Raw genomic sequence first — 13,165 nt, 5'->3', positions numbered from 1 at the left:
TGTGTATCAACCAACTCGACCCAGAAGAAAGGAGTCACCAAGTTGCGCTTATGGGTGAGATATACGCTTCTGCGAAATCGTTATCGGTCTGGCTGGGTGAACTAGAGGACGGCCACTTTCATACGCAAAGCGATTTGGCTGTTTGGCAGACCATCGCTACAACATCCGAAAAGAATCCGGCCGAATCGCATGGTAATGCCGGTCTCTGGCACGATCGAGTCTTTCTTCGGCCCTGGTTCCAGCGTGTCTGGGTAGTCCAAGAGGTGTGGAATACGTTATCATCTCGTTTGAATCAGGATAACGACAAGTGTGGCCCTATATCCGTTCTTTGCGGTCACTTAAAGCTGCCATGGTGGTTGGTTGTTCAGGCCAACATCTGCCTGTTTCATAACTTCCCGTCACGAAGGAATTGGTCGATGCCAGTGTTATGGACAGAGCTTTTAAATGTTACCAGAGACAGGCATACTCCACACCACGTTGCAGCTGGACCCCGTCTGGACATACTTTCGATTGTGATAAAAGGCTTAGACATGAAGGCAACAGATCCGCGAGATCGCATATTTGCGCTGTTGGTTTTCGGTCGGGAGACATATCGCATTGCAGAACTGGATGAACTATTGAGGCCTGATTACGCAAAGACCGTTGAGCAAGTTTATACCAATTTCACCATATGGTGGATCAAACAGAATCACTCTTTGAGGATCCTTTCAGCGGTTCATACATTGCGTCACCGAACCTGGATGGACCTTTCTGATGTCGCCTCGCACGATACGCACTCAAATAGCTGGCTTGGTACTCCGCGTCGGCCGTCATGGACTCTATGGACTGATGGAAATAGCCGTTGGGAGCGTGGAACACTTGCATTAGGTGAAACAGCTGGTTACAGCGCATGTGGCAATCATCAAGTCGACATGACTATTGAGAATCGAGACGACATCGAATGGTCTATTCCTGCATTCAAAGGGATTCAGATCAGCTCAATCGCCTTATTTGCGCCGGTCTTGTTATCAGACTCGGTCTTAGCTCGATCACGCGATATGCTCAAGGCTTACTTACGAGTATTCGATCCCACAGGTCATCAATTGACGTGGGATAACTCTACAGGGGCTCCCAAAGAAGCACTTGATATCTCCTGGGCTGAGTTGCTTGATGAGTACTTACGTCCACATGTAAGAATACATTTGGACAAGGATCTGCAAGATCCAGTCATGCTACCATGCATCCAGGAATGCGTATTCGAAACAGAAAGCGGAGGGAAAGGGCTATGCCCTGCGCCGGCACGCAGAGGTGATCTAGTAGTGATATTGTATGGAGGAGCAGTGCCATTTTTACTTAGACCGACAGATTCCCCAAGTTTCTACACGTTTGTAGGAGAATGTTACCTTGAAGGTTTCATGAAAGGCGAGGCGTTTGCTTCGGAAGGCCACGCCTTCGAAGAGAATATTTTCAGACTAGTCTAAGGGGACTGATGCGATTCTACACGCTGGCCAGCATAGGTAGCGTGGCATCGATGTGCAGAGATCAAGGGCGATGGAAGGAGGCGGATGAGCTTGAGGTGCAAGTAACGGAAATATTCAAGAGGGTGCTTGGGGAGAACTAGAGACGGCTTTTCATCACAACGCAAACTTGCTGACCTCTTCTAGTCATGTTTGGAAAATCATCAAAGTTTCTTGTCTACTCTGATCATACATCGCTGCGTCTCACACCGTCATACCCCTGCGTCTCTCCGCTCTTCCCATGTACAGATTCCCTCACATAGTCTTCTTCGATTGTCATGTCCACCGTCTTTGTAATACCGTCCACACCTAATATCGATTCCTCGCTCGTATTGCGCGTACCGCCTACTGGTACCTTGCTAGTCCTGTTGCCCCCGCCGAACGAGTAGAGCTCCATTTGTCCGTTCGAACGTGTTCTAGCTGTGCGACTAAACATCTTGCTGTTTTGGCCGCCATGTCCGTAAGAAGCTGGGTAGCCTGGGCCGGAGCGGTCGTGCGAGGACGAGGTAAAGGCTTTGTTGAGGAGTGGGCGGAGGGCGGGTGCTGAAGCGGATATTATAGCAGCGTTTATCTCGATTTGGGAGAGAAGGAGGATAAATATGTCGTCGTAAGGTGGGTCGTCTGTTACAGCGTATACCCAGAGGGCGTAGAGACGGACAATAGACGCGATGACTGCTATACCTCCGACCATGAAGACACCGAAGAGCGCAATACGCTTTGTTCGTTGGAGTTTTAGCTGCCCAAAAGCTCGCATTGGCATGGCTAGGATGAAGATGTCTGTGAGGATGTTGACAGAGGCCATCGAGAAATACGTCTTAGGAAGGTCGTTGCATCCTTTGGGAAAGGTAGGGACCCATGCTCTCCATGGCTCTTTCGCGCCGCATTCGAAAGCCTGGATCAGTCAGCTTCGAGCTCGAGGAAATGCTGGGGTTTCGCGTATGACATACGTTGACGAAAGTGACTACGATGGTCTGAACTGTGACGAACACACTAACGGCGTATACAGCGTAGCGGAAATTCGTTTGCGTGAAGATCCGGTAGTAGAGTGCCAGTATGCTAGCTTTGACGAATAACAACGCCCAAGGGTAAACTAGCTGATATGCATACCAGTGTTTGAACGTAGGGACCATAATGATCGAATGATCTAAATCGGCGTTGTGTCGCCTTGGTCTTCCGTCAGTCGCTGTCAGTCTTTCTACCACATGAATACATACCCAGTTCCCCAGCTGACAAGAAAACCATTCTGAATACCGAGTGAGATTGCGACCACCCACGCACAAATCATGAACTTGTCGTCTAATCCTACATATCGTATGAAGGTGAGGCGACAGTACAGCCTAGCAGATAGTGAGCAAGTCTTGCGGTGAGTAAACAAATCAAGGTTTCGAAAGGTCGTACCTTAGCGCTACAGCGATGGTCGAGAAGAATAGGAGAACTCCAGTGACGATCAGAAACATAGGCTGTCGCGAACCATTGTCCCAGGTGATACCATAGCCACCCGTGCTGCTCGTCATACTGTCGGAATACACTCACATCAGGATCACAAGGGATTCACAAAGAGATCATGGCAACATCTTGGCTATGAATGATTCTTGCTCCTCCTTGAAGCTTGACCACCCGCGCCGCATAGCATCATGATCCAGCACTTTGGGCAGCTTCATCTTGTGAATCCTTCTTGTTATTATCCTGCCGTGTGTCCAACAGGACCGCGAATGCGCGGGTAAAGTCTCCTGGGGACGGCTGGCATCTCCGAGCCATCATTGGATAACCAACACGGGCTAAACGCTGAGGAAGGGCGAAGGATTCGCGCGTTCGGTGCAGTCGTCCTGGTTGGGTCGCGAAGTGTTGGAGTTGGTGCGGCTCTTCGCTTTGAGTAGTCTAGTTTCCCTCGGTTATCGCCTGGACGGCTCGACAACTCCCCCGTTCCCCAGCCGAGCCGGCACCCAGACGGACAAAGCCAGCTCCTAGACTCGATCTTTTGCGCGAACATAGGAGAAAATTTCTCGAAGTCTCGAGTCGTTAGTTTTATGTGCATTATCGCATCACCATATTATAGGATGCTGGAAAACCAGAGTACCTAGGTATGGCTTCGCGGTCATGCGCACACACGACGAACGCAAATTCGGTAAACTGACAGCTCCGCAATAAAGGAACGCTCCGGTGTCCACTGCGCCATGATCCCGCAGGAGCTATGTGCCGTGTTTGCCTCTCCTCCCATCTCATCCTATTCGCCACAGTTGACCCTGTGTTTTCCCGTCAATCGCTGGTTTAGACCATCAGGAACACGTTAGACACGGCCCAGAAACCAGCAGGATCTTAGCGCGAAAGCGGGTCAACCTGTCCCGCAAGCTCTCCCGTCCCCACGACAAATATCTCACAGCCTCGCCTTCTGCATTGCCGACCAGAGCGGTGTGGGGGAGTTTTATTTCGGCCGTTCAGATTTCATGGTCATTGCGACACGTTAATCACGATGAATGAATGAAGGAAGCGCATATGAGAGGTAACATTTACATGCCCTGCTCTAGGATTGCGGTCAATCCATTCTTAGCCATGCAAGGTAAATCCTACAGGAATCTCTAGACCGACCCACCGGGCGCAATCATCCGAAATCATCCTATCCTCTAATCACCAGCCATGCGAAAATTGTGCAGGCTATTGCTACGGAGATCAATACGCGTTTGGTCATATCATCACCGTGGCACAGCAGAATACGCAGGTAAGCATGCAAGGAGAACTTCGATGCGAATTAGGTTCATGCGCATGGAATACTCGCAGACCAATTACCGTTGCATGTGCGCCACATAGAAGCCATGGCTTATTACCAAAATCGCCGGTAAGCGTGCGTCTACCGGAATATGCATACCGAAGCGCTTCGCACGTGTTGCATCCCCCGAACTCAATCCTTCGGACCCAAGGCAACTCGAAAGACCATGCAGCTGTGCCACACAACCGCATCCCTCCTGAATCGCCATGCATACAAGCTTTTTCCAGACCCGGACCTCGCCCCAAATACTACGGCAAGTGGTCTAATGCCTCAACACTTATTTCCGTTCGTTACTCATCCCTTCGTGGCTCGGACTTTAGTTGCATGGTCATCTTTCGATGAGGCTCAGACGGGTAAAGTGGGTATGATAAGGCCTGTAGTGAGGCACACATAAAGCTTGATGCCTTCCACAGTCACAATCACCAGCCAGGGACAATAAGCTTTCGCCTTCAATCAATCCGAAACACAAAGCTGCCAACCTCATCCTTAGCCGCCAAAATGGTCAACCTTTCCATTCTCGTTTCCTCGCTCTGCTTGGCTTCGTCAGCAGTAGCCGCGGCTCTCCCTGCCTCTGCACCCAAGACTTGCAAGAACCCCATTGTACGAAAAGAATGGTAAGTCTATCACATGAATGAATCATCGTCTCGGACTATGCTGACCATTTTCCTTCTGCAGGAAGCAACTCTCTATCCCCCAGAAGAGAGCGTATATTGATGCTGTCCTCTGCCTAGCATCAAAGCCAGCCATCTCTGGCATCGAGGGAGCCATAAACCGTTTCGACGACTTCCAAGCCGTGCACAGCAGCCAGACACCCGACATCCACTGGGTCGGTCACTTCACCCTCTGGCACCGCTATTTCATCTATACCTATGAAAAGGCACTTAGGGAAGAGTGCGGTTACACTGGTGCTCAACCCTACTGGAACTGGTCTCTAGATGCTGAACCTCAAAATCCCACCTCAACACGTATCTTTGACTCTGAGATCTGGCAAGCAGACACTGGATTCGGTGGCAACGGCAACAAGGTTGAGCCCACTAATGAGACAAACCCCTTCGGTATCGTTGGCGGAACAGGAGGCGGCTGCGTACAAAATGGACCTTTCACAGCGGACAAGTTCTCAGTCAACTTCCCCACTCCCCACTGTCTCAAGCGCGATTTCGTCCCTACTCTGATCAACGTCTGGGCGGACCAGAAGCTCGTCAACAACGTCCTCGCCCAGAAGGACTACACTGGCTTTGCCAGGGCTGTTGAAGGCGAGGCCAGCTTCGCCGTTCCTAACATCCACGGAAGCGGTCACTTCGGTGTCGGAGGTGCTCTCGGACAGGCTGGTGATGCGAACAATAGCCCCGGTGAGCCGGTATTCTACCTCCACCATGGCAACATCGACCACATCTTCTGGATGTGGCAACAGAAGGATCTCAAAACCCGCCTGCACCAGGTCGGTGGCCCGATCATTCCTTTCGACTACAGTGGTAAAAATGTCACCCTTGACTTTGAAGTTGGCCTTGGTAAGCTTGCGCCTACTGTTCAGCTCAAGGATTTGTTGGATACTCAGGGAAGCACCCTGTGCTACACCTACTAGAAAGGTGCATATATCTTGCATCCGTCTTAATAAACCCTGATGTTCATACGCATGTGTCTATCTTTTTCCCTAGTGAAGACGTCGGCAAATGGAACCAGCTACGCCAGATTCAGTTTACCCTCACGCTCATAGATCTCGGCTACCATATCTTCCCACCATGGCTCGGCATTGGGATCAATTTTCGTAATGTCAGACATGTCCAAACCCGCTGCTTCCGATGGCCCGTGGCGTGCATCGAGCCAGTTCCATATATACTGTACAGTACGCCATACTGGCGGAACGTTCTAGTGACGTCAGTTTGTGCGATATTGAAGCCATCTTACATGACGTGACTCACTCCTCTAGTCCCATGACAAAGCTCTTCAAACCAAGTCTGGACTATATCACGATGTCGTGGTTCTACTGCAACTATTGCGGCCACGAATACGCGCCCTTGCGCATGATTGCGAGTAAAGAAAGGGCCAGAAGTAGACATATGACTGACGATCTGTAGAAGTTGGTCGACAATCAGCTGAACGTGTGGATGTCTTCTGGATTTCCTCATGAGACGACAGTAAAGGTAGATCTGCGCCGCTGCCACATAACTCTCCGCTAGGAGCTCGGTCGTCTTGACAGCGGTAGAGACCTTGCCGTTCTCATCCAGTTCGCAGGAATCTAAAAGAGCTTGACGGTTGGGGTAGCCTTCTGACAGATCGGAGTGGTGCTGGAAGTTCTGTAGGCGCTCTCCAATAACCCTGCCCAGATTGCGCGCCGCAATCCTATTCGGATCCTATGGAGTATTTATTAGTCTACCGAAGAACACGATCAAGTGTGTTGTGTACCTTGTATAGCTTGGTGGAGAGATGAGTTATTTGCGCAAAAGTGTGCAGGAGCTTCGGACTGAGTGCAGTACTGCCCACAATCTTGTGTTGCTCACGTTCATCTCCCTCTAGCAGCCAAGTAAAAGAGCAGTTCGCCTGAAACTCATCTAGTGGACAAGCTATAGCGCTCATGATGTTGTATTGTGCGAGCCTGTTCCCCAGCGTAATGCGAGCTCTGGAGCACTGTACATTGCTAGCTGAATGGTAATTGTAAAGTGGATCTGACATGTCCAGAACCTGTTCCGCAAGCTGAGTAGCTTTGTACCAGGGTGGACACTCGTTACCAGAGTTAGTAGCCTCCCAGTTGACATTCTGTCGAATGTCAGGTGTCTTTGTTCTTAGTGTCATGAACGATAACCAACCTCGTTGTGGCCGAACAAAAGCATGGCGGCGATGACTGCATTCTCTTTGCCAGGCTTGCATCTTTCCGTGTCATGGAGCTCTTTGTCAAGTTGAAGGACCGATCGTTTCCAGTGCAGATTCGCCGAAGCCTTCACTTTTTCCTCCCCCGAGTAGTCCAGTATGTAGGTTGCCGCCAGCGCCAGGATTGCATGCTTCACACAGTCACTCTTGACGGCTATTGGGATGATCTCATGAAGGTAACAGTTATCGGCCGGGATAACGGTGGTAGCTCCACAAATGGCGATGCGGTCTACTATGTATTAGCGGAGCTCCATATGAATGTTGACTACCTTACAGAATTCGAACAGCTTCTCGTCCATCCCAGCAAGCTTTAGTCCCCGTCCAAAATCTGGGGGTAGACGCGCTAATCCATCCCTTATGTCTTGGTCGATCAAAGGCACTACATGTGTTGGTTTCTTCCAGGGGAACTTTTGCATACGTGCAGCAGGGAACTTCTGTTGATATCTGCTTAGATTCAAGCGAACTTTGATTAGGCCGTTGAGTAATCCATCTTCTGGTATAGCTACTGGCGCTGCATAACGCCGAAGCCGGGGATGGAGAATAGTCGCAGGATCATTGAATGGATTGACGATTATCGGCGCGCATGAACGTGCGGGTAATTGGAGTATGTCGGGACCGAGCTCAGGGAAATTGGTCAGAAGCCATTGCGGGTCGCTCGCCTCACCAAGCGGCGATAGACATGCTATAAGAGCGTTAGTGATTTGTTAGACATAGCGGTAACCATGTTCCGCAGTATCCGTGATGTTTCCATGTGCGAAGGATGCAGCTCTGCCCAAACGGAGGGGATCTTACGTCGCTTGCGTGATGCGGTAGAAGGATTCTCATCACTGTTGAGAGGTGAGTCTTCGATGGACACGGGAATAAAGACATCCTGCCACTGATCATCCTGGAATAGACTGGGCTGATCTTGACATCCGCCGTCGATATTGGTGTTGGTGTAGGCAAGGGTGGGAACGGCTGAAGCGCGGGAAGGGAGAGTGACGCCGGACAATAACGTTAGCGCACTATCGGCGCGAAGGCGCTTAGAACGTGGAAGATCAGGCGGCATGTTATCTATCATCAATGAACCTTTTGTAGTATCGTGCGATTGCGACATAGTGCTAGCTACAGTAGTAAAGTGGATCTTTCGAGTGCTCGGGGCCGGCTGACAGCGGGCAAGCTTGGTATAACATCTGGGTAATCTCTTCTCTCGTCTCCTCAGCCTTGTTGGCCGAAGCTCACACCTGCAGCCGTTCGAATCGAATCAGATGACAGCCATGCGCTGAGCCGCCATGCATGCACCCTCACCGGAACCGTCCAATGAAGAGCGATGAGAAAACGAGAAATGGGAAAACAACGCTAGCAATGAGGAGACAGGCGCAGCGCAACTGCTGCATCGCTCAGAGCTGAACGCTAATCGCCCCACCAGCATGGATGCCTCAACGCGCCAGTTCTTCGAGAATATCCGCCTGGAGCCAAACTGGATCGACCAACACCTGATGGCCAACTTCTCTGGGCTGACCACAACAGGTGGGTGGCCTGTCAGCCCGTCGGGTTGCCCGTTAACAGACATCGGCAATTACCTTTTGCGGGTGCTTCATGTCCTTGCCACTTTCTCGGAAAGCTTAGTGATGGGAGATGTTATCTCAAACCACATAGATGAACAAACAGGGGAACTGGAAGCGGAGGTTGATTGCCACACGGCGAATTTGCTAGATGACAAGCACAAAGCGTTGAGGTAGTGCACTGCGTATAAACTCGTAAAGTCATGAGTGGACACTGACAATCATCGAGGAATATCAAGGTTAATCTTTCCAACACTTTGCAAGGCAAGTCGATCTTATACCCTATCGATCAGTGTGGATCAGGCCCGCGTGGGCGGCGTGGTAATGATGAACATAAATAACTAGGCGTTTAGCTAACGCATTCGAGCAGATTGTCAGGCCGAGTGGATACTGTTCTCAATTGCCCCATCTCCGGTTCTCGTTCCATCTGTGCCAATCGAGACTCCTGAAACACATATTATTTCCCCTGGATCAGAGGATCATTTTATGGCAACTATGTCATCCGAGGCTACTGACTACCGTACGTACGTCGAAGCACCTGAAAGTTCTGCAGAAGCAAGTCACAATCGTGCCTCTTCGAACGATTGGCAGGACATTCATAAATTCTCACCTCGCAATACTGAAGAGCGAGTTACAGAAGTACCTTCGATAGAACAACTCAAAGCTCGTGGTAAAGGTCACTACACGTGTCCGCATGGTACTGCATGCGACAAAGGCGGTGTTCAACCAGATGGGGAATTGACTGTTTACGAAAGAAATTCTGCTTTTAGGTACGTTCCAAATACCATCTGAAAAGATATCCTGCCGCTTTATCGTAAAACCGCGCCAGACTGAGCAGCATGCCGCATCCTAGTCTTTACATGGTACGCTAGCTAAATCTCGATGAAGGGCGCATTGGCAGTTGCATGAGCGTATGTTCAAATGCGACATCCCAGGCTGTACCAACACAAAGGGTTTCGCGCGTATCGACCAGCTTGAACGGCATAAAGCTAAAACACGACATACAGCACCGGAGAGTTTATCCAATTACCACTCCTCAGTCTAATGTTTATGCTCGTGGGTTTACTGGTTTATTGGTACACTTGCTGTATTCACAAGATGATCAACAAATCACTCGGTCTAAATACTGATCTAATACCACTCATATCTCCTGCCGAGGACAAAATAAGATCCCACTCAACGCCCGCTACATGAATTCAGAATCTTCTAGTTTCATACAAGTAGTAGGAGCATGGAAATTAAACCGCAAGGTGGATACCTCTCCTACGTTGTTCTGTCCAAACTTTCGATGATGCTTTGTAAACGTTTACATACGCATTGCAGCTCGCCTACCGCGCCACGCAACTCAGGTTCCGGTACTTGATACGACTTAGACCTATCTGGATCGTCGTTTGCCATCCTAGACGATGTCAGCAACAATGAGGATCGTGCTCTTCCTATATCGACTTACCGTAGTTGATCTAAGTGGCACCACGCTCCGACTTCAGTCAAATCCAGCTCGCGTGATTTCTCACAATACGATTGGTTCTTACTGGAGTTTCTCATAGACGATCTTTGTTCCCGGGAACTTGACGGGGTCAAACTGTGATTGAAGGTTGAAGACAGCACGACGTGCCTTCCCGCTACGCGATCGCCTTCCGTATCATCCATCCATCTCCGGATTGCGAAGGAACCATCTCTGTTCCTTGTAGCGCCGCTTGCATAACTCTCCGAGGACGACAAGGGTGAAGAGGTAGTCGAAGTAGGCATATTCAACAGCAGAGATTACTGAACCTTAATAGGAAGACTGGAAGACGATGAAATGACTTGATAGGAACTTTGAGCGGAGGTTTCTGTCACACTTATACAACGTCTACAACCCTACTTCGTCACTCTCTGAAACATGACATGTGTCTGGTGTACTGTAGCACAGGAGTCCGCCTCACATCTAGTTTTCTCATTTTTTATCATCCTATCGCTTACTTGAACCAGCCACCCTGTCAGATTCTTAAATCAACTCAGCTTCAAACTTGGTGCACGGAGGCCTGGCAAATACTGAAGTAGGGCGCGTGCCGGGACTGAAGAGTACAGACGTGGCAGTGGCTTTTCCAAGTGCGTTGCTTTTGGTGTCCAGGGATTCACGTCAAACGGGACGATGACCGGTAAGCCGCACCAAAACGCCTTGACTTCACTTCCCGATCGAAATCTGTCGCTAGATTCGATATCGATTTCGGGAAGTGAGATCCTAATGTGCTTGTGCTAATCCACAACCTGCAACCCTCCATCGATAGACAAGACCTTGCTTACAAGGCAATATTCATGACAAAGCGCTCATCTGTTATATTTAAGATTAATGGACAGCCACATAGGACGACCTTCGATCGAAGTGATTATCCAAGAGACTTGATCTCGGGCTCGCGATGCGAAGCATGTTAACCAAATTGTAGGCAGCAAAACGCACATGGGGAGCATCAAGTGCTCAGATCTACGACAGTGCCCTCGAGCTTGACGATGCTGACGATGTTGAGCGGTCGCGGCTGAAAACGAGGGTACGTAAATGGTAAGCGTACTTCTCTCATTTACATCTATAATCGGGTGGACGTATGCCTGGGCAGAGTCACTACACGTGTGTGTCTTACATTTCGCCGGAAGTGTTATTGGCTGGCGCATTATCTCTCATTAAGGCTGATGGGGGATAAGGAAAGCAAGCGGGGAACCCTGTCGTTGAATGAGAGAACTGGCAAGCGACCGTGGCGGCAACCTACATGGTCATCACGGCTGCGCCTGCATGCGTTAGCATTGAGGAAAGAACGCTAGTCGCTTTTATCATAGCAGCGATCACGACTTCTCGGCCTGAGTGCAGTGCGCCATCAGGACAAAGCTATAACTATGCAGCCTTCAGGTTCGTGTTGACCGCCTCATGATTGCCTTATCCAAGATAGCCAAGCCCTCGATTTCGTCATACCGAAACCTCTCTCGCTTCGCCCCGTTCCACCCATTCAGCCACCAACATCGGGCTAGGCAACGACCTCCAGAACCACCACACGCAATGAGCTCACAGCCATCTTATCTGATCATTGGGGCTGGAGTATTTGGTGTTTCTACCGCTTACCATCTGATCAAGAAATACCCCGAAGCTTCCGTACATCTAGTGGACCGAACACAGTACCCCTGCCAACTCGCCGCATCTTGGGACTGGAACAAAGTCGTGCGTGCTGACTATGGAGATCTCTTTTACATGGAGAAAGCATTGGAGGCTATACAGTTGTGGCGAGAAGACCCACTCTTCAAACCGTTCTATTACCAAAGCGGCATAATCAAAATTAACAATTCCGATCTGGGCAGGGACACGTTGGAAAACTACAAGAAGCTCGGTGTGAAGGTCAATGCAAAGGTTGTCAGCCCAGACCGCTTCAAGGAGGAGTACGGTTCCTTTTTCGAGCATACCGACTTCTCAAACGCCAAAGATGTGTTTGTGAATGAAGACAGCGGATGGGCTGAAGCTGCCAAAGCACTTACCGCTTATACTAATGCAGCAATAAATTCTGGTGTCAAATACACTGCAAAGGAGATCGATGTCTTGACGTTCGGTACTGACGGCGGATGCACTGGAGTTCTAACCAAGGATGGTACCAACATTACAGCAGACCGCATCGTCCTAGCCACTGGTGCAGGAACAGCAAAACTGCTTGCCGACAGTGCGCCTAGCAGAAAGGAATTGCAAGTCAACGACCGCCTCGTTGCTGGAGCCGTGATCACTGGTATCGTCAACCTCGATCCAAAACACGGCCAACAGTATACCAAAATACCAGTGACTGTACATGGGGTCCCACCCACACGTGGTAAGACACCTGGAACTCTCACATAGCATGATGCTGACGACTTCCAGGAGAGGTGATGCCATTGACAGCACCTTTATCCGAGAAAGAGCCATATACAGTCAAATTTTGCAGAGACGAAGCCTACAAAAACACAATCAAACACGAGGCATCGGGTCAAGAGTTCTCTTCTCCACCGAGTGAGCCTAACCAGGCACAAAGGCGACCAAACGAAGGTCTAAAGAAACGTCTCGATCTCGTTAAAGACGGTATACTGGGCGAGCCAGGGAAGGAAGTCAAGTTTGACGAATATCGTGTCTGTTGGTAAGTTGCACCTCTTTCCAACGTTCCACCCGTGACGACCTCGGGACCGTCCTTCCCGCGCAACCACGTTCTTCGCAATACGACAGACTAACCCATCTAGGGATGCTGTAACCCCTACCCAAGACTTCATCATCACTCCACAACCACACTGTCAGGGTCTCTATCTAGCAACTGGAGGTTCATTCCATGGTTGGAAATTTATGCCTACAATCGGCCGCTATGTTGTCGCGATGCTGGACGGCACACTGGACCCTTCTCTTGCAAAGCGGTGGGCATGGGATCGCGAAAGCAATGGAGGCGGTGCGCATTCACATTTGCTTCCAAACATTGAGATGCGTGATTTGTGACGAGTTCAATAAGCCAAGCTCGGGACAG

General features: G+C 50.0%; 4 protein-coding genes across 4 annotated transcripts; 2 read left to right on the top strand and 2 right to left on the bottom strand.

Moving 5' to 3' along the window:
* Nucleotides 1-1,683: 1,683 nt before the first annotated feature.
* On the bottom strand, nt 1,684-3,010 carry AA0111_g10027 (hypothetical protein; the record flags this gene model as incomplete). The annotated part of the gene is made up of 4 exons (XM_028643731.1): nt 1,684-2,388; nt 2,444-2,660; nt 2,711-2,833; nt 2,895-3,010. The coding sequence occupies 4 exons, from the start codon at nt 3,008-3,010 to the stop codon at nt 1,684-1,686; spliced, it is 1,161 nt and encodes a 386-aa protein (XP_028502399.1).
* Nucleotides 3,011-4,758: 1,748 nt separating this feature from the next.
* On the top strand, nt 4,759-5,842 carry AA0111_g10026 (hypothetical protein; the record flags this gene model as incomplete). The annotated part of the gene is made up of 2 exons (XM_028643730.1): nt 4,759-4,874; nt 4,936-5,842. The coding sequence occupies 2 exons, from the start codon at nt 4,759-4,761 to the stop codon at nt 5,840-5,842; spliced, it is 1,023 nt and encodes a 340-aa protein (XP_028502398.1).
* A 98-nt stretch (nt 5,843-5,940) lies between these two features.
* On the bottom strand, nt 5,941-8,173 carry AA0111_g10025 (hypothetical protein; the record flags this gene model as incomplete). Its single annotated transcript, XM_028643729.1, has 6 exons — nt 5,941-6,126; nt 6,180-6,611; nt 6,664-7,014; nt 7,065-7,354; nt 7,400-7,807; nt 7,918-8,173. 6 exons carry the CDS (start codon nt 8,171-8,173, stop codon nt 5,941-5,943), a joined length of 1,923 nt encoding a protein of 640 aa, XP_028502397.1.
* Nucleotides 8,174-11,697: 3,524 nt separating this feature from the next.
* On the top strand, nt 11,698-13,137 carry AA0111_g10024 (hypothetical protein; the record flags this gene model as incomplete). Its single annotated transcript, XM_028643728.1, has 3 exons — nt 11,698-12,490; nt 12,538-12,790; nt 12,891-13,137. 3 exons carry the CDS (start codon nt 11,698-11,700, stop codon nt 13,135-13,137), a joined length of 1,293 nt encoding a protein of 430 aa, XP_028502396.1.
* Nucleotides 13,138-13,165: the final 28 nt, after the last annotated feature.

Source organism: Alternaria arborescens (genome assembly GCF_004154835.1).
Source record: "Alternaria arborescens strain FERA 675 chromosome Unknown contig_31, whole genome shotgun sequence".
NCBI lineage: Eukaryota > Fungi > Ascomycota > Dothideomycetes > Pleosporales > Pleosporaceae > Alternaria > Alternaria arborescens.
Note: the sequence above shows the minus strand (reverse complement) of the source record. Positions and strands in the feature narration are given on the sequence as shown.